Source organism: Natator depressus, chromosome 2 (assembly GCF_965152275.1).
Source record: "Natator depressus isolate rNatDep1 chromosome 2, rNatDep2.hap1, whole genome shotgun sequence".
Lineage (NCBI taxonomy): Eukaryota > Metazoa > Chordata > Testudines > Cheloniidae > Natator > Natator depressus.
In genome coordinates, this window is record NC_134235.1 from 184,670,563 (window position 1) to 184,691,725 (window position 21,163).

Here is a 21,163-nt window from a genome sequence, read left to right on the forward strand (position 1 = left end):
CTTTCTATTATATTTAAATGTACCTTAATCAATTTTAATCAAGTATCCTTTGTGCTTATATTATGGGACTCTGTAAAAAGGACCAATCCCTTTTCACTCTCTCATAATCATAAATACCTCACTTACCTGCCCCTCCCTGCCTTTCAAAAATGCTTATTATTTGCAGCCTTTTATGTAATTCCTGCCACACATCCAATTATCTGCATCAACCTTCTTTGTGTTTGGGGGTCGTTTGGGATCGTGTCTGTGTGACAGTGTGTTGGAGAGGATGTGTCAAGATCATGAGGACATTAATACTGAAGTTATATTATAGGGTATGTCCAATTTTGGGCCTGTCAGTCTTTAACTCAAAGAGTCTTTAACTCATTTCATACCGTACAGTCCAATAAAAATACCACAGGACAGGTTTTAAATTATTGGGGCCAGATTATTATGCTCTCAGTTACAGCAGCATTATCCCATGGAGTTTGCTAGGGCAGAATGGACGTGCCTGAGGGTAGAATTTGCTGCCCTGTTGAATTGGGAGCCAGACCTCCACGAGGATTTCTTCGCTACACTACAGAGTTTATAGCGGTGCAGCTTCACCGATACAGCTGTGCCGCTGAAGCGCTGCTAGTGCGGACGCTCTAAGCGAATGGGAAATAGCTCTCCTGTCAACTTAATTACTCCAGGCCCCGCAAGCGGTGGCCACTATGTTGATGGGAGAAGTTCTCTGCGCTGACATAGCACTGTCTACACTGATGGTTAGGTCGGTGTAACTTACGTTGCTCAGGTGGGTGACTTATTCACACCCACTCATGTGAGTGACATGACTTATACCGATATAAACTGTAGTGTGTACATAGGCTAATTCTACCTTCAGACATGCACAGCTCATGTTGACTTTTATGGGATATTAAACACATCTGAGGATAGAATTTAGCGCTAAAAGGAGTAGTTTTCCCCAGTGAAGAAAACATTTATATGGGTATAGCATAGTATGAGAAGGGTTAAAGTGCTGGAGTAGACTCAGGCGCTCTGAGTTCAGTTTCCCCCAGTCACTAATTTACTTCCACAGTCCTGAGTTGCTTAAAGCCCCCATCCTGCAAGTAGCTCTGTGCAGGTAGAGCCCTGACCAATGGGAGCCTTAATCTCACTTGTCTCAGCTCTCCAACTGTAACTTGCGGATAATTCTTCCTTTGTCTGTTCTTTCTATGTAGACTATGAGCTGGACAGTCTCTCACTATGTGTTTGCACAGCGCTTTCCACACTGGGGCCCTGATCTCAGTTGGAGCATTAGTATAATAAAAATAATAATCGTCATAGAATATTATTAGAAAGGTGTCAATATATAACATTAATAAGCCTGGGAAATAAACATAACGTTTGAATGTGATTCTCTCTCTCTTTCTTGAGGGGGTGGGAGGGGAAGGGAGGCAGGGGCAGGGTTGGCCCCATCATGTTGTGGACCCAGCAATTTATTTTTCAGTGAAGCAATCAGGTTGCAATCGGCCTCTCTGTCTCTCAAGTACAGTCTTGCAAAAAGTCCTGCACAGCTACTTTCTTGCTAGACAAATACCACCAGGAGGAAAGCAGGTGTTTGGTTTTTTTTCCTTTTCCTTCAGTGGTTCAGTGGGAATTCCTCCCCTTCAAGGCTTCTGAATGATTAATCATAGACTAAGTCATGTGCGTTTGGCTTGAGTGCAGTAATTACGCTGTGAAAGAAAAGAGAGTGTATGTGTGACATATAAAATAAACAAAAGAGCAAAAATAAACAGAGACTTTGTCTCTCCCCCCACTCATTTTGCGGAGAAGGAAATGATTTGACCACGTCCCTAAGGGCTGTTTCACTATTAGCATGAACAGTGCACGTTGTGATATATTCCTCAGTGTGTTTCATTAGTTGCTGTGTCTGGTAGTTTTGCAAACATTTTGCGGTCAGGTTTCCTGAAACATTAAAGGTTAATAAACAACCAAAACAAAAAACCCCCAACCAACCCAAGTCAGTAAGGGTCTCATCCCACAATTCCTAGATTCCAAGGCCAGATGGGACCATTGCTACCATTTAATCTGATCTCCTGCATAACTCAGGCCATAGAACTCCCCCAAAACAATTCCTGTTGGAACTAGAGCGGATCTTTTAGAAAAACATCCAAGCTTGATTCAAAATTGCCAGTGATGGAGAATCTACCACAACCATTAGTAAATTGTGCCAATGGTTAATATCCCCCACTGTTAAAAATGTACACCTTATTTCCAGTCTGCATTTATTTAGCTTCAATTTCCAGCTATTGGACCATGTTATACCTTTCTCTACTAGACCGAAGTGCCCAATATCAAATATTTATTTCCAGTGTAGGTACTTATCAACTGTGATTGAGTCTTTGTTAAGCTAAATATATTGAGCTCCTTAAGTCTATCACTATAAGAATGCTTTGTAATCCCTTATTTATTCTCAGGGCTCTTCCCTGAACCCTCAACAATTTATCAACATCCTTCTTAACTCGTGGACACCAGAACTGGACACAATATTCCAGCAGCATCTGCTGTGGTGCCAAAAACAGAGGTAAAATAACCTCTCTACTCCTGCTTGAGATTTCCCTGTTCTTGCATTCCAGGATCACATTAGCTTTTCTGCCCACGGTGTCAGAATGAGAGCTCATAGTCTACTGATTATCCACCACAACCCCCAAATCTTTTTCAGAGACACTGATTTCCAGGATAAAGTCCCCCATCGTGTAAGTATGGCCTACGTTCATTGTTCCTAGCCATAGACACTTACATTTAGCCACATTAAAATTATATTGTTTGTTTGCACCCTTTCATTATTTACCACTCCTCCAATCTTTGGGTCTGTGCAAGCAGAACCCTGCATTGGATCATGCCTATGACCCCGAGACAGCAAAGACTTATGCAAGTACAAACTTTACGCATCTCAGAAGTCAGTGGAATTTCCATGTGAATAAAGTTACAAATGTACATAAGCGGTTGCCAATTCATGGCCTAAGACTCTGATCCTGCAATGAGCTCCTAGTGAGCAAACGCTTAAGTCTGCCTGGAGCCTCACGGACTTCAGAGGAGTTCCATGATGAGGACTGTAGGTTGTAGTTAGGATTATTGAAAAACTGCATAGCAATGCCCCAAATGAAAAAAATGGTATGCCACTTCTTTCTAAAAGCATCCATACTTGCCAGGCAGTTTTGTGTGTTCACAAATGGCTGTTGACAATTAAACATAGGGTGACCAGATAGCAAGTGTGAAAAATCGGGACGGGGAGGCAGGTAATAGGCCTCTATATAAGAAAAAGCCCCAAATATCAGGACTGTCCCTGTACAATCGGGACATCTGGTCACCCTAGTTAAACAGACAGTCTGTATGTTCCTCCCCAGTTGTTGCACAGGTCCTGTAGCTGCTCAGTGAGTTATGGAAGTTGCACATTTTAGCAGGATTGGGCGCACCCGATGCTTCTTCCCAACCACTGGGTTCTTCTACTTTTATTTTAGCAAAACATTCCACTGCAGGGTTTGTAACCCAACTACTCCGGACCTGTGTTTAGTGCAGAAGGACTTGAAAGTAAATTGACCTGAACTATGACGACTCTATTCAGGGGAGCTGCCACCACCAAACAGCAAAGCAAAAAGCAAAGAGAACTTTATGCTCAGCTTTAACAATGAGGCAGAGAAGAAAACTGCTTTTGAATGTGACTAGACTGCGGGTGAGGAGATTCTCTGCAGCAGGAGAGGTCCTGATCCTCCAAGTCACCAAGCCCGGGGGAGCCCCACGCGGGTGTCTGTCTACACGGGGTAACTCGCAGGGTGGGGGCCAGAGTTGGCACCGGATCAGGCCAGCGCTGAGGGCCAGGGGTGCGAGGAGTGATTGTGAGCAAACCCCGACCCCCCCGTTCGCCAGCTGTAGCCGGGCGGACCCTGGGCAAAGCGCTGGGCCCTCACCCGGGCACGGAGCAGCCCGCAGCGAGCGGGAGCAGCGGCCAGGTGGGTCCCGGCTCGGCGGGGGAACCGGCACAGGCGGAGCCGGGCCAGCTGCACGGGGCCGAGCCAGGGCGGGTCAGGCTCCGCGCCGAGAGGCGGCAGCGGCTCCGCCGCCCCCTCCCCAGCCCGGGACCCGCCGTCAGCCGGGGCTCGCCCGGCTCCGCCCCCCGCCCGCGGGAAGGGGGCGAGGCCGCCACGCGGGCGGGGCAGAGAGACGCGGCACCGAGTCACGGAGAGCGGCCGCCGGGGAGCCCGAGCAGCGCCCGGGTGAGTCCGCCCGGCCCCCAGCCCCGGCGGCTCCCGCAGGAGAAACTTCCGCAGCCGCCGCCTCGCCGGGGCAGGCGAAGGGGCTACGTGAGGTTCCCCCCCCCCCCCCCGGGAGGTGCCTGGGGCTCCTGGCCACAGCCCCTGCTTCCCCCGGTCCCGCAGGCGAGGACCCTGGCCCCTCCCCGTGGCCTCTGGGCAGGGACTGGCTCTCCCGCGGCTCCCCGCTTCCCCGGGAGTCTGGGCGGGTCCCCCCAGCCCCGCGCGGCGTGAGAGACCTGCCCCTGGCTCGCCCCTCAGGCGCTGCGCGCGCTCCCGGGGACTGGGCCTCCCGCTGGGGAGGGGGAAGGGGTTTGCAGCCTGTTTCCACGAGACGCTTACGAGCTCTCTCTTTCTTTTCTAGCCTCTCTCCTGCTTGTGGGCTCAGGCTGAGTAAGCCCTGATTGCAGGGTGAACGGGAAATCTCCTCAGTCGTCATCCTCACCTCTGGGCTTGGAGCCCTTTCAGATCTTGCTTCCTCGAGGGGGCTGTTCCTCCCACCCCCAGATCTACAATAAAAATTTGAGCTGCGTTTCTTGCATCTTATGGTAAGAAGATACGGCTGCTGCTGACCCGGTTATTAACGGGAGCTACAAACAAGAACATTTAATTATTTTCACAAAGCAGGTAAACTTCTGTAACCTTTTTCTGAGTCAAGGACGGAGTTGGGCATGAAGCTGAGGATTACAAAGTAAAGTGGATTTAGTACTGACTGCTCCTACAGGCCTGGATGGCTTGCAGCTTTCATCATTAAGTTTAGTCTCGTGGGAGGGGGACGCTAGTGAATTTGCAAAAATGGATAAATATGATGATCTGGGCCTGGAGGCAAGTAAATTTATAGAAGATCTCAATATGTATGAAGCCTCCAGGGATGGACTCTTTCGGGTGGACAAAGCTGTTGGCAACAACCCGGAATTTGAGGAAACCAGGAGAGTTTTTGCCACTAAAATGGCTAAAATTCATCTCCAGAAACAACAGCAGCAGCAAGAAGAGGAGCTGATGTTGGCTGACTCTGGCTCTCTAAATGGTGGGGCCAGTTTCAGCGTCCAGCAGCAGTTTCCAAACCATCCTGTGCATGGAGTAGCTGCGGGGGCCAGTACATTGCATTCAGGAGAAAATATTGCCAAACCACCTCTGGCCACAGCATCAGTGTGTGCAGCACACCAGCTTGCTTTTCCACACCATCCACAAGCTGTTCCTGATGGGCAGCGAACAAAATTATACCAAGAGGGCAAAACAGCTAGCAAAGAATATGGCTGTAGAGAGAATCTGGGGGATTCTGAGGTATCTGAAGGACATGGGTTCCACAGAACTGCCCATGTGAATCCCAGCGCTGCAAAGCCATCTTTTCCTTCTCTTCCCCATGGACATCATTATAAGGAGAATCAGACAGCCGTCCCTGCTTGGGGAGGAGATGCTGGTAAGTTTTCCATCCCAAAATCTGGTTTGGGGAGTTCACGATCCAGTGTTAATCATAGTGATCAGCTACCAAGGAGTCCTACAAAAATCCAAGCTGATCCTCACCCGTACCAGCATCAGAAGTCACAGAGCTCCTGCAGGTCTTCTGAAAGTGGGTATGGAAGCCAGGAAAATGGGAATGAAAGCAACAGACTCAGTCGGGGCTATGACCAAAACCCAACTGGTCAGAGATCTTCCTCTTTCTCACATACTCTGACCTCCTTTTCCACTTCTACAGGGTTTGATGATGAGACAGCAGTAGTACTTCCACAACAGAGATCTTCCTCATTCTCGGCCCCATCAACATTGCCTGCACAAGCATTTTCAGGTCTGTCTGATCAATTTAGCCCAAACCCTGAGAGTGAGATGCTAGCTTCTGGAACACCACACAAAACCAGTCATGACCACTCATTGTGGTACCATGACAATTCTAGCTCTTCCACGTCTAGTTCAGCTCCTACTCCATTGCCTCCAAGCGTAGATTATCAACAAGCCAGTGCTTATCCCAAGTCTACAGCCCATTTCATAGTTCGTGGTCAAAATCACAGGCTTAATTGTCCTGGCTCTGGCATAAGTCCTGAGCAGAATTCCATCAGCGTAGCTTCACATGGGCCAATGATTTCTGATGCTCCAAGGTCTCCATTTAAAGAGGGCATAAGCAGTCTGCAGCATGACTCAGGACACCAGGAAAATTCCAGTTCTACAAAAGTAAAATTACCCTGTCAGACCCTCCTTCCACAGCAAGAACAAGGGCCATCTGCAGCTGAATTAAAATTAGAAGCACTTACCCAGCGTCTGGAGCAAGAGATGGATGCTCGTCCCAAGGCTGACTACTTTGGTAAGTATATATTTCTGCAGTTGCAATCTGTAAGTTATATTAACGCATCTGACAGTACTAACTGCTGTAAGGTTCACGTCAGAGACTGGCAGGGGGAAACACTTTGAGGGGGGGGGCGTTCAGTGGTTTATTTTTGTACTTAAGCGTCATTCGCTACAGAGGCTAGAAATTATTTTGACTATGAAACATTTTTTCATTTCACTTGTTTTAAAGCAAGGATTCCATAGTAACTTCAGGAGGGAATCATGAAAGTAGGGTGAGGTGGAAGGGTTATGACTTTTGAAGTACCTTAATTAATTTTTTATCGCAATTTAACATCTTTTAAAGATATTAATAGACTACTTCCTTTTCTAAAAATTGTTTGTGATTCAGCTTCAATTAAAACTTAGTTTTTTAATTGATCAAAAAGTTGGACAAGGCTAAGGCTTGCAGGTCTTTAACAACCTGAATGAGCGCATCTGAAAACCAGGCCATAAATGTACTGCACTCTACAGCTCAGATCCACAAGTTGTCCAGTGCTGCAAGGTATGCTTGTACCTTGCAGTGAAGAGAGAAGAAGAACTTAACATCTGTGGGTACCTGAATAAGTAGTTAAAATATTCTGCTGATTTCAGTCCATTTGATAACATGGGGCGCCAATGACCTGTTGGCGAGTTTAATAGTATATTTTTCTCTCTTTCTCAGCCATGTCATAGCTTAACAAGATAGAGGATATTTAGTCTGGTTACCCAGTTCTTGGGAAGAGTGGGTCTGATCCTGTTTCCACTGAAGTCCATGAGAATTCTGTGATTAACTTCAACAGAAGCAGGATCATGCCCAGCAGGACTTTTGTTCTTACATGTTTTAGGCCTAGTCTACGCTATAGAGTTAAGTTGATGGATGGCTTACGTGGACCCAGTTATGTCAGTGTCTGCACATTAGCCTTGCTCCCGCTCATGTTAGTGCCCTACTACACCAACACAATAAATCCTCCTCCATGAGAGTTGTAGGGTGTATGGTGGTGGCGGTAGAGGGAGCTGTGAAATTGACAAAAAAGGCTGATGGCTCTCTGCTGTGGACCCTGCACCAGGATCGCAGCTCACAGGCTGTCACTCCGGGGCTGGGGGAGAAAGTGTTCCCTCTAATTTTTCCCACTCGTGTGCGGAATGAATTTTGTTATGTGCACCAATATGGAGGTGATGTGTGACACATTGTCTTCATATTGGTGCACATAACAAAATTCATGGGGTGGGGGTGGAGCCGAGGGGTTCAGAGTGTGGGAGGGGGCTCAGGGCTGGGGCACAGGGTTGGGGTGCAGGGATGTGAGGGCTCCGGCTGGGGGTGCGGGCTCTGGGGTGGGGGTGGGGATGAGGGGTTTGGGTGCAGGAGGCTGCTCGGGGGCTATGGCGGCGAGAGAGGACTCCTTGCCACCCCCCGCAGTTCTCTCTCCCCACTGCAGCACCTGAGCTGGGGGTCAGGGTGGGAGAGGCGCCTCTCCCCACCGTGGCAGCTCTGGGGCTGGGGCTGCAAGATATGTGCCCCTCCCCCAGCTCCACGCTTGGGGCCAGCCTGGGCTGTGCCCAAGCTGGGGGGAGGGGTGCCATTGCTGTGGCAGTTTGGGGGCCAGGCTAGATGGGAGCTGGGGGAGGGACGCCCCTGCCCTGGCCCCGGTAGGTCCCCGGGCGGGTTTACTGAGTGCCTGCATGGTGCTATATAGGCTGCTGTGTGGCTACACAGCTTACAGGAGACTTAGGTTGGGGCTGGAGCCTGGCTGCTTCCCAGGCTCTCGGGTCTCCACTTTGAGCCCGGCTGTCATCTGGGCTTGGAGCCGTCTGGGAGCCTGGGCGGCAGCTGGGCTTGGAGCAGTGAGCTCCACCAAGAGCTGAGAGCCCATGCTCTCAGCCCCCCACACTGCCCCTCTTAAATCGGTGCAAGTGCTGCTGGTGAGGATGCGCTCCACCAACAGAAGGAGGGTAATATGGACATGAAAAACCACAATAATTACTGCCACAGCTGTATGTCGACTTAAGTTTGTAGTGTAGACATGCCCTTAGATACATGGGTTGAACATCCCAAATGTAGCAGTAGCTTGAACTCTCCTTTCTAATATGAAGTAACATTTTTCACCTCTGTGCATCTTGATCCCTATGCAGACTTACAGACACAAACCAGGGGAAGGATTTTATGCTTTCAGCTTACTCTTGCTGCTCCTTGAAGGCCACCATTGCTGGTGCCAGCACGGGCAGTCTATACACCAATGATACTTAAGCACTCTAGTCTTGCCAACATTACTATGAACTTCACAATAAACGACTGCAAGCTAGGTAGCTGCCAATATTGGTATCCGAAGGACATATAGATTGTTTCTCCCAATGGTTAGTTGAGAACTGCATGGAAAACATATTCCAGAATATCAGTATGTGATGTTCCCCTGATAGAGAGTATAGTTGTAATCAAATTTAGTCCAATGAAAGGGCAGATGGAGTAAAATGCCTATTGTGTCACATTACAATGTCTTGTGTTCTTTTTGCTGCTTTTTGAGGATAGTGTTTTAAATACCATTCCTCTATTCTGAATATAGAATGGTCCACTGACAAGGCTGTGAGATCCTCTTCAATAGAGGATGCTACTTGGATTTTGGATTCATGCTGCTTTGAATGGGTGAACAGAGGACCTAGGCTATACATACTTTAATGTGTGTGTGGGAAGTAGGGGCATGCCAGAGCAGACACATGTAATGGATAACTAGATTTATACCGCCTTTAAATTGACAGTAATGCAAGGAATGTGCTTTTTAACTTTCAGGAAGCATGTGGTGATGTAATGGTATTTTGGTAACATGCAAGGTCTATATGGTGGGTCCACTGAATTATTTTTATCAGGATCCTGGGGAGGGGGAAGAGATGGAGGCTCCTTAATTCCCAGAAGGATCCAGTGACAAACTCCTGCTAGGAAGCGATACATGCGTAAGGGAGCAGAAATGCTAGGGGAAGAAATAGAATTTGCAGCAGCTTTGAGTCCCAGATCTATGAAGGGAGGTTTAGTGGTGACTTCCTGGAATATTTTGAAAGAGTTGATGCAGTGCAGAAGTATTGTAAACTATTGCTGTCGTCGTCTTGCTCTCTCATTTTCACTTTTATGCATTCAGTATACTATTTGTTACTCAGGGATAAAGCACTGAATTGTCTCTAGAGAGACAAAGTGGATGAGGTAGTCTCTTTTATTGGACCAACATCTGTCGATGAGAGAGACAAACTTTTGAGGCACACAAGAGGCTCTCAAGCTTGTCTCTCTCACCAGCAGAATTTGGTCCAATAAAAGAGATTACCTCACCCATCTTGTCTCTCTAATAACCTGGTACCAACATGGCTACACTACATTGCATACAGCGAGTTGACTCGAGGAATTCTAAGTACTGTATTACAGATCTGTTTTTTCACTAAGCCAGTTCCTCAAGGTACCAAAACTTAGTATTGAAAATAATTATTTTTATGTAACAATGATTTAAAAAGAGAACAGCAACAGTTTGTTTTTGTTTTAAACGTTCCTCTGCATTATTGTGAACTCAAATGCAACACCTCTGCTGTTACCTCAGAACCAGGAATTGAAATTGGCTAGAGACACAAGTGCAAATGATTGTTCCAGAAAATGCTTTCATGTTTGGTAATCTGAAATGCTATTCGTAACACAGGTGTCAGGAATGGATGTTATTAATAAAGAGCTCTGCTCCTAACAAGGAAGATTTTTGTATCTACTACTGTGTGAAAACCAACTTTGGTAAACGCGAACTTTTTTTTTTAAGGACTAAATCCAATATAGATAGGATTCCTCTGAGGAGTAACAGACTGTCTAGTTATCTGCCAACACAAGATTACCAGATTACCATACAAAATACTTCTGGCTTCTCAAACCATATATGGTATGGGAAAGGAAGGAAAGAACCAAAGAAGTCTGGATTTTTCAATAATGCATACGTATAAGCAGTGTCAGAAAAATGAGTCTTGCTTGGGTCTCTCGAGCTTTTTTTGTTTTAAGAGTGTTTTCTGAAATGCTGACTTCACTGCAATGGATTATGCAGTATTTCAAAAGAGACATAAGGAAACTGAGGGGCTATCTGTACAGTCAAAATCAAAGGCTATTATCCAACTTTTGGTTAGGAATAAAAAACTTTGAGGGGTCTGTTTCTACTACAGTGGAGAAAGAGCCCTGAGTCCATGTGACACAGATCTGGAAATTAACTTTGATTTTATTAAAGTTTTAGACTGCCATTGTCAAGGAAGCCTGTGGGAGCTAGGTGCCTGAATCAAATGAATTTCTGTGGTATTGGGGTGCCTAACTTTTTCCTTAGGTTCCTTTGAAATTTCCTCATCTTCTCTCACTGGCTAAAGTTAAGGCTAGATTTTCAGGTGTGAGCACAGCAGGTGGACTGCAGAAATGTGCATGTGCCCACTGTGTTGTAAGAGAACACAGAATTCTGAATGAAAATCATACAGTTCCAGGCCTGATCATGCACCATCGAAGCCAATAAACCTCTTACTGTTGATTTCAATGGAACATGATTAAGCCAGGTGTGCCTGACTGTCCATTTGTATGTGCAGTTACCCAGTTTGCATGTACAAACGCAGGTTTTTGCAGGTGAAACAGCTGTGCACACAAATTATGAGTGTACCTCTTGTGCCCATAGATGGAAATTTGGCTCTTAGTGTTTTAAAGACACTGGTTATCAGTAGCATTTTAAAACAAACTCAATGTGTTTTTTCATATTATGAGTGATTCTTAGATTTTTAAGGTCTAAATCCTCTCATTACTACTCAGGGTGGAGCTGATAAGCTGTTGATATTTTATCAGAGCCCCAGGCATCCTAGTTTGAAGCTGAACACTGAGATGCTTTGTAGCAGGCAAGCAGAGTGGATCATGTAGTTGAGTTTGAGGATTTTTCCTTTCACCAAATTAGAACTCAAGATGAATCATTTACCCAAGTGGAGACTTGGACTCTTGGCACGTGCAGATGGGTATAATTAGTTGTCAGAGCAGAGGGCAGTTTTGTAGTGAACTTGGTGTTTCATTGCACAATCCTTGCAATCCGATAGCTGGTATTGCCACCAAAATGTTTCAGATGCTGAAAAGGTAATTTGAGGGCTGCTGCAGTGGGAACCTCAGGTAAAAATAGAAGAATTTTCTGAGATTTGTTTTACATGCACACTTTATGGGCTGGAGATAAGGGCAGCTTTCCCTGTGGAAATGTGTGAATGTGTTCATTTCTTCCTGCTAGATGCATGGCGGTTGCTGGAAAAGCTCTGATGCTGGAAGAAGTTTCATGTGTGTGGTGCAGGGAGAGGGGGGCAGGAAGAGGGGAATCGTGCAGTAACTCTTCCAACATTCCTCATTTCAGAACATGAATTAGTACACTTGTGGACAACACAAAGCTTATCTCTGTGCAAGGAAGCAAGTGAATAAATATTTGCCTGGAATATGACTCTTTAGGATTAAAGCTGTATATGGCCCTCCTCCCCTCTCCTGGAAGCTGAACTAGACTTTGTAAATAAAAATGGCTATTTTAAAGGGGGGGAGAGAGCAGTGACTGAGGATCAGCAGTGGTGGTGGTGAGGAAAAGGCTGCAAAAGATATGGAGCCTGATTCACTTTTCCCTGTACTTGCTGCAGTCTTTTACACCAGTGCAATGTGAGTGTAAAATGCCACCAAATCAGAATGGTGGCGTTTTGTGCTCACTTTGCACAAGGGTAAATGACACCACAAGGTGTAGGATAACTGTGAATCAGGCCTAGGGGCTTTAAACACCTTGGACCAAGTGTTCACAAGTGTGCAGACTATGGGTAATGTGTAAAAATTGCATGTAGTGACCTGTTTCCTCTTTGCATACCCAATTATCTGCATGGGCAGTTAGCAGACTTGTGCCAACCATTGAGTGGTGATTGAATAGGTATTTAGCCACATTTGCCAAGGACTCACTATTCACATGAGCCTCCATCCCACTTTGGAAATTGGTTCTTTGAGGAGCATTATTATTAAGTGTTGTTTTGTAGCACGCAAGGGCCTGCCAAGCACCTCTCAGTACAGAGGCTCCTGCCCCAAAGAGCTAACAGTGATAATGGCACTGGCCTCCTTTGTAAAGCACTTTGGGATGTACTGATGAAAAGTGCTATAAAAGACCTAGGTGGCAGTGGTAGTACGTTCTAACGTAGCCATGGCTCAGTGAAATGTGCAACCACAAAACAGAATTGGGGTACGGGGAAGGTCAGGAGTTAGAGCAATGAGATTAGAGTTACTTGGGAAGGGGAATGTGCGCACCACGAGTTAGCAAGTTGTGTCCTTCTTTTCTTTTTTTATAATGTTGTGTCGTTGACTTAGTTCTTGTGGTCCTCATGGTAGAAATGGGTTTTCAGGAGGGAGAATGAGAAGACAGTAGTGGCCAGCCAGCAGTCAAGACTCATAATTGATGGAGCATAGGGGTGAGATGGGAACAACATAAGAAAAAAGGTGGGGGAGAGTTAACGCAAAAAGCAAGACCATGACAGTTGTAGCTGTTGGGTGCAAATATGTGGGAAAGAACATACAGAAACTGTATTGGAGACATTTAAATTAAAACAACTTTATTTTTCTTTCCAAATGTGACTAATTGCTTCCACGTAAATCTAGCCAGCTATCAAGAGGGGCCACAAACATGCTTTAGTTAATATTAATGGCTGTAATTCTTGAACCAACATAACAGCTGAATAACTGTTAAAACTGCTGATGAAGAATGAAATTAGTTATCAGAACCAAATGTAGGTATCAAGGGTTATAGAGAATAAATGCGAGGAATAAGAGCCACAGAATTGCTAAATGCCAACTCCAGATTTTGACCCAGTAAAGGGTCTTTATTATATCACCCAAGTCTACCCTGAGTCATGCCCATGTTGTCTCCTCATCATTAGGGGCTGTATTGGTGAAATGGCAGAATGTGGCCTGTCATCTGAACCAAAGTATCACACCCTCACATTCTCCCCTCTATGGCTAAGGCTTCCTGCTGAGAAAGTACAGGGGGGCACAGATGTAAATGTGGCAGTGAAATATTTTGATTTGGACTCTATGTCCCAAAAGTTCATTGAAAAACTGTCTTATTGCTTTTCAGCTGAACAGACTTTGGTGGATGAAGGTGTAAGGCCCCAATCAGTCATACAGAACGCTATAATTCAGCATCATTTCATTGAATTCTTAGCGAATTAGGGATTATAAGGAATTAGAAATGAAGTAGTAACATTTGGAGGAGAAAATGTTCTTTAGACTTTGAAATTTGTGGAAAACAGAAATCCAATTGTTGAACTTAGTGGGTGGGACTGACATTTTGGATGATACTAGAGGATCAGATTCTGCTTCTGACAGCTCTGGGATGTCTTCTGACCTGCTAGACATGTGAGCCTGGGCTGTTTCCGGTGGCAGCGTTTCTGATTAATTAAAATGAAGAAACTAAGTATAAGAGTTGGGACACAGCTCTCAAGACTTGTTTTCAGTCCCAGCTGTGCTCCAAAGGTCCTGTTGTTCAGAGCCTCAGATGTAACTTGGGGCAGTTGCTTTCCACATGATGCTAAATGGAACAGTGACTTCTTTGTTGATCAGAGGCAAGCTGCCCTAGAAGCAGAAATTAAACTGAAATCAGCAATTTATGTCCTTTCCCTTTCCAAATATGGTTACCATTCTACCAGTGCACTTTGAGTGTGAACTTACTAGCACTTCACATATGTAATTTTTCAGGCTCGTCATAATACTGACAAAAGAGATACCTTAGAGTACATTTTAATAATACACTGTGCAGGGTTAAAGGTGTGTTGCCTGATTTTCAGATGTGGATAATTTAATAGAACATCTTCATCCTGTGCTTTTAGATGCTCAAGTTGGCACTTGCTTGCCTAAATAATGTGCAGGTCTGAGCATCCAAATGCAGATACAGGCATCCTACTAAGGCACTCATTTTTGAAACATAAGCATATATACAGTATTCAGCCTTATGCTTGAAGTTGAAGAATAAGATTTCTCTACTTTTACTCAGGCTTAATCTATAGTAGGAAATTTCCTTGTTGCAGCTGGTGAGTATCAGTGACATGTAGCTAAACTGATGGTGATAACAGTTAAACTGTAGGTATAGGCCAGTAGAAAGCACACTCAGCAGCATTACAAAACACTGGAGTTAGGACTTGCTTGGAGCAGGGCATAACTACAGTTCTAAAATGGAGTTGAACACTGTGTGTACTGCTCTCCTCTGGCAATTAACCTGTGATCAGCTGTAGCTCAGCATACATTTTGCAGATTCCTGTCATCAGCGATAGGTTTGTCCTAGTGTAGAGCAGGCCTGAAAGAGCAGGTTCATCATGGCATTAGGGGGTGAGCTGGGAGGGCTGTAGAGACTGACTAGTGTAAGGTAAAAATTATAATTAATTCTGTAGTTTTTTTTTTTTTTTTCTTTGGAAGGGGTCAGGTTAAAATGAGAGGTAAAGGCTTTCTGATATACATTGCTAACACCACCTTAGCATAGTAATAGAAGTGAACACCCATCCCTGGAGTAATACCATTGACTTCAGTGTATTACACCAAAGTTGAATTTGGCCCAGTGTTTTTTTTTCTTTTGTTTTTAAAAGAACCTTTAGGTCTGTAGTGTGATAGGTTGTCACTGATCATGATAACGGCAGCGTTTAAATAGCACCACCTAGGATTGGAATTCAGCAACTCCGGTGAAATGAACTGGATGGTGAGTATCAGAGGGGGTAGCCATGTTAGTCTGTGTCCACAAAAACAACGAGGAGACTGGTGGCACTTTAAAGACGAACAGAGATTTATTTGGTAGCTTTTCTTGGGCTGCTGTCATTTGGCGAGGGACAGCCGTGCAGAAAATTAAATAGCTGTCGTGTTGTACGGTGTGCCAACGTTCCATTGGGCCATTGTCACTTTCACACAGATCTGTCCATCACGTGATGCAGCAAGAAAGGTATGTTTTTATCCTACACGCCTGGTTCATTAAGTGTAAAGCAATTAAGGCAATTACACAGCACAGATGGCTCCATCCGGGTGGGGCATAATGTGGCTCAAACTATTTTAGTACTTTTCAGGAGACTTGGCCTGTGAGATGAATTACAGATGTCGTCCCTCTCTGAATTGTAGTTGTTGTTACTACTGATTCATATTGAGTATCTAGACACTTTCTGGAGAGGAAGAAATGTTCTGGAGGCTTAATGGAGAAAAAGTACATTTGCATGTACAAGGAAAAAAGTTAGGCACCTTATTTTATTAAAAAAGTGTATAGATTCTGCAGAAAGACCAATAACTGTCATGGAAGGATCTTAAAACTGCAAAATCTGCAGTTTTCCTGCTTTCCAGCATCCTTGGTTCTAGGCAAGAGGGAATCTTACAAATTAGCCTTGAGCTATGTATGTCAGATGACAGGACAAAATATTGGGTTGTATCAGACTTTGACTTACTATATATGCATTTGAAAGGTCAGGTTTTCCTCTTTTTATGCCCCAAATGCCTACACAACTTAGCTTATCTGCTATTCTCTCTCTCTCCATCCTGTTTTACTTTCAGATAATGCATGTTGTAATAAATATCTAAAATAGCTTTGCTCTCTGTTTGAGAAATCCAGCAAGTTTTGCCAAGTGACTGGCATGTTGGTGTGGATCCATAACCAGCTGGTGTGTGTGTTCAGACCACACTTGGACAAGTAGAATAGCTTTCTATTCTTCTCAGTCTTATGATGGGATTCTTTCCAGTTCTGCTCTTTGGATCTGACCACACTAGGGCTTGGAACTGTGTTTGTAACCATTTTCAGAGTTTTCGCCTAATGCATTGTAATGTGCTCAGGGATACTGTGTAGTAGGAAGACTAGTATCTGCTTTTCAGCAACAGTGCAAGTGTAGCTGTAGACGTGTCTCAGGCATTTTTACCACTGAATGATGAAAACTTGCTACCAGTGTTAGCAAGAGGGAGAAACGTTGGCTAAAAATCCATAGCCAGCATGGTTCTGCCAGAGCCATAGTTGACAACGCCTTTTGGACACTGTTGCAGATAGATTAGTTTTGTTCCTAATGTGGATCAGACCTTTCAGTCACTTAAAATTAGTTTGAAACCTTAAATCAGCTATATAATCAGTTGTGACTAGGGTGACCAGATGTCCTGTTTTTAAAGGGACAGTCCCGTTTTTTGGGACTTTTTCTTATATAGGCACCTATTACCCCCCACCCCCGTCCCGTTTTTTCACAGTTGCTGTCTGGTCACCCTAGTTATGTCAATAGTGCCTACCGATCCCAAATGAAGCCAGGACCTCACTGTGCTAGGCACTATACACACGTATAGTAAGAGACAGTACCTGCTTCAGAGAGTTTTACAGTCTGACTAGATCAGACAGACAAAGGGTGGAAGGAGAAATAGAGTCACAGGGAGGTGAAGTGACATTCCCATGATCACCTAGCACAGGGGTGGGCAAACTTTTTGGCCTGAGGGCCACATCGGGCCCCAAACAGTCTGGCCTCTGCCCTGTATCGCCCCTCCCACTTCCTGCCCCCTAACTACCCCCCTCAGAACTCATGACCTATCCACACTCCCGTCCCCAACAGGCCCATGGGACTCCCGCCCCTATCCGACTTCCCCCCTCAAAACTCCTGACCCATCCAGCCCTCCCTGATCCTTGTCCCCTGACTGCCCCCTATCCAACCCCCCCTGCTCCCTGTCCCTTGACTGTCCCAACCCCTGTCCACACTCCACCCCCAACAGGCCCCATGGGACTCCAGCCCCTATCCAACCGCCCCCTGCCCCCCTCAGAACCCCTGACCCATCCAACCCTCCCATCTCCTTGTCCCCTGACTGCCCCCTCCTGGGACCCCTGCCCCTAACTGCCCCCCTGGACTCCACTCCCTATCTAACCCCCCCCGCCCTGCTCCTTGGCCCCTGACTGCCCCCCCCCCAAACCTCTGCCCTATCCAACAGCCCCCATCCCCTAACCGCCCCTCCCGAGACCCACCCCCTATCCAACTGTCCCCTGGCTACCCGCCACCCCATCCAACTGTCTCCTAACCACCCCTCCCAAGACCCCACCCCCTATCCAACCACCCCCTGTCCCCGGACTACCCCCCGGGACCCCCTGCCCTGGCCCCCTTAACATGCCGCTCAGAGCAGCATGTCTGGGAGCTGCACCTCCCAGCCGGAGCCAGACACATTGCCGCACTGCCCTGCATGAGCGTGCAGCCCCCCCACCCAGAGCGCTGCCCACGTGGCAGCGGAGGAGGGGGAACAGCAGGGGAGGGGCCAGGGGCTAGCATCCTGGGCCAGGAGCTCAGGGGCCGAGCAGGACGGTCCCATGGGCTGGATGTGGCCTGCGGGCCGTAGTTTGCCCACCTCTGACCTAGTAGGTCAGTGCAGAGGCAGAAATAAACCCCAGGTCTATACCACCTCTGGTAAGTGAAGTAAACATAGATTACAACATTGTGGAAACAGAGCTGGCCCTGTTGAAAATGTTGAATGCTAATTTTTCAGATAATTTGAGCCTGATTCTGCATTAAAACTGGTCTGTGGTGATCATGTGATAATGCTTAGCACAGACAAGCTAGCTCCACTTGGTATTTATTTTGAGACAATAGCTTCCCTTTCTCTTCGGTCAGACAGCGGCTTTCCGGCATGCCTTTCATTGTGGATTCTATACAGAATTAGAGCAGCAAGGAATATTCCAATTCAAAAGCCATGAAGGAAATGGATAAGGGTGATTGCCCCTCCCCTCAAAACATGTAATTTGCTGTGCATCTTCCCAGCCCTCTGTTATGCTTGTGCTGTTTTTGAACATAGGAAAGTAGCAATAATTTGTAATGAGTAAAATTCCCATTCAGTTGCAGAATTTCTGGACATTTCAGACTGAGGAAGGAGAGAAGCCTCAGTAATACTTGCCTCATGGAAATGGATTTAATTGTAATCTCTTTTCATTATCAAAAAAGATTTATTTGGAAATCAAACGGGACAAGTGTGGTAGGCAGTCATTAAACATGGTCTAGGCTGCCCTTTCTCTGTGACTGCAGGGAGAGGGCAAAGCAAACTAATTGTAGGTTTTTATTGCTTGTGAGGCAATGTCTGTTTCAAGGAAGATACAAGGCCAAGTCCAGCTATCACTGGGCACTGCCCCAAATTGAAACATATTAATTTTTAAAAGGGGTCTAACATAACCTCAAGTACGTCTTGCAATCTTTCCTTGCTATATCCCTCCTTTTCCTCCTATACACTCCCCTCTTCCCCCATTGCCATCTTTTATTGTGCTGTGTCTATTCAAGGCCTCATTCCTGCAATTCCATGCTTTTATAGTCTCATTGATGTTCAATGGAACTGCTCATGCATGGGGCCTTAAATAGTAGACTCCTTGGTGGAAGGCCCTGTCCTTTTTTTTATTTGCCTGCCCAGCATCAGGCAACACCCAGGCTGTTATATACAGAGCAATAATCATAAAACACATTGATTTTTCAGTAAACAGCTAGGTAAATGCAACTACAAATTACTTACGTGGGGCTACATTGTCCCTCTAGACCAGTGGTTCCCAAACTTGTTCCGTCGCTTGTGCAAGGAAAGCCCCTGCCGGGCCGGACCGGTTTGTTTACTTGCCGCGTCTGCAGGTTCGGCCGATCGCGGCTCCCAGTGGCCGCGGTTCACTTCTACAGGCCAATGGGAGCTGCTGGAAGCAGCGCACAGTGGCCACTGGGAGCCGCAATTGGCTGAACCTGCGGACACGGCGGGTAAACAAACCGTTGCGGCCTGCCAGGGGCTTTCCCAGCACAAGTTGTGGAACAAGTTTCGGAACCACTGCTCGAGGCACAGGCCTGACCAAAGGGCAATGCGTAAAACGCACTACCCCAAGAGGCATCATGCTTCAGAGATATTCCTCTCTGGCTCTTGTTTGCTTCTTGGAGGAGGGAGAGGGTACGTTACTGCAGCCCTTGAAAGGATGTTTAATCTTCCCCCTGGTCTGGCCAGCTTCTCTTGCCAAGGTTCTGCGTCGTCCTTGACCCCTTGCTTGCTGTGGGGAGTGTTTCGGAGAGCTGGGGTGCTGCTTGGCAACAGAGCCTATCTGGAGATCTGTGTTGGTCTTACTTGGATGAGCAATAGGGTGTGGGGGTTACTCCCCCGTATTCTCCTGCTTGAGCGAGTAAGACAGGGACGCAGGCTAGTCCTTCTGGTTACAACGGTTGCCCCCACCAGCCTCACAGTCAAAGCATTCAGTTTCATTCAACATGTCCTCTGTAATAGCACACTGGATGTGGGTGGATTTGTGTGCCAGCTCAGGCTAGCCTTCATAATCAAGATCATCTTATTCAGAGCCAACATATATAGGCAGAGTTTTGGCTCCCTAAGATAAATCAGTGTGTGCATGCACTGGCTGTTCTTCATTCCACAGGCTATTCTGAGAATCAAGTCCACACTAGCTTACTTCATTGCTATTACCAGCAAACATCTGTTCCACCAGATGGAATTGTTTTAAATGAACTGTGGGGTGGGAATCTGGCCCGGAATACATTATATGTAGATAATATTCACATTGAGACTTTCCTTTCAGAAGGTATCTTGGAAAGGGAAGAAATGCGGATTTGATGTTTAGTCTAGAGGCTGGATTAGTGGGCAGGCTCATGATTTTTGTGTTCATCAGCAGCGGTAGTAAACTGAAATAGATGAAGATTTAAATTGATCGATTAAAGGGGAATCCTAGTTTCCTTAAGCCATTGTGGCAATCAAAAGGTACATTCTACACTGAAGTAGTGAAAGCTATTTGTCATTGAACAACCAAATAAGTTTCACTACCTTCAAGACTTTCTGAAGTTTTCTTTTTTATAGTGTGTGTGTGAGGTGGTTGGGAAAGGGTGGATGTGGGGAGGGAAGGGCATAAGTGTAGAAAACTGGGTCTTGAGATAGTCTTTCACATATTTACAGTGATGTGCACTCCACAAATCTGGTGATAGCATCAGCCTTTAACAATAGTTTGCAAGGTGTATAATACTAAAATCGCCTAGCTTCCCCTGCTACGATGACTGTGTCTAACTTCTGCTGTTCGTTAATCGAGACGCACATATTAATGAGCCAGTGCTTCTGTTGCAGGTAAAGATCCTCTGCAGCTAAGCCATCTATTTCCTTTATGTGCACTTGTCATCTTAATACATTCTACCTCTGATCTCTCTTCTTTGTCATTATTTTATTTTCAGGAACCTGCGTGAAGTGCAGCCAAGGTGTGTATGGAGCAAACCAGGCTTGCCAAGCCATGGGGAATCTCTACCATGATGGCTGCTTCACCTGTGGAGCATGCAGTAAGTGTGTCTTTGCCTATATAGTAAAGGGAAACATGGTAATGGAGCTTTACAGCAAATGGGTTTTCAGATCTTTTCAAAACATATGGTGTAGTTATTTATTTACATGGCAGGTTGCGTGTACCTGATGGATTCTGTTGCAGCTCTACTTTTTTACAGTAGTTCTTGCATGTCATTTAGATTAGGTGTTCTGGGTTATGCCTGCCTTCTACTACATGGTATTTAAAGCAAGATAAAGCCCTTTGGATATTTGTAAGTGCCTGTTCTCTTCCAGTGCAGCTGTATCTTATGCATGGACC

The 21,163-nt window shown here is 45.9% G+C and overlaps 1 protein-coding gene across 2 annotated transcripts in view; it reads left to right on the plus strand.

Annotated features, from left to right (window-relative positions):
• Positions 1-4,133: 4,133 nt before the first annotated feature.
• LIMD1 (LIM domain containing 1) overlaps positions 4,134-21,163 on the plus strand; it is a 64,631-nt gene continuing 47,601 nt past the window's right edge. The window contains exons 1-4 of one of the 2 annotated variants that reach the window (XM_074945521.1): positions 4,134-4,235; positions 4,636-5,691; positions 5,968-6,567; positions 20,763-20,864. In XM_074945521.1, coding sequence (XP_074801622.1) covers positions 5,067-5,691; positions 5,968-6,567; positions 20,763-20,864 — 1,327 coding nt within the window. In that variant the 5' untranslated portion in view covers positions 4,134-4,235; positions 4,636-5,066. Of the gene's footprint in view, positions 4,236-4,635; positions 6,568-20,762; positions 20,865-21,163 lie in introns of both variants that reach the window. The other variant, XM_074945520.1, reaches the window with a different exon arrangement.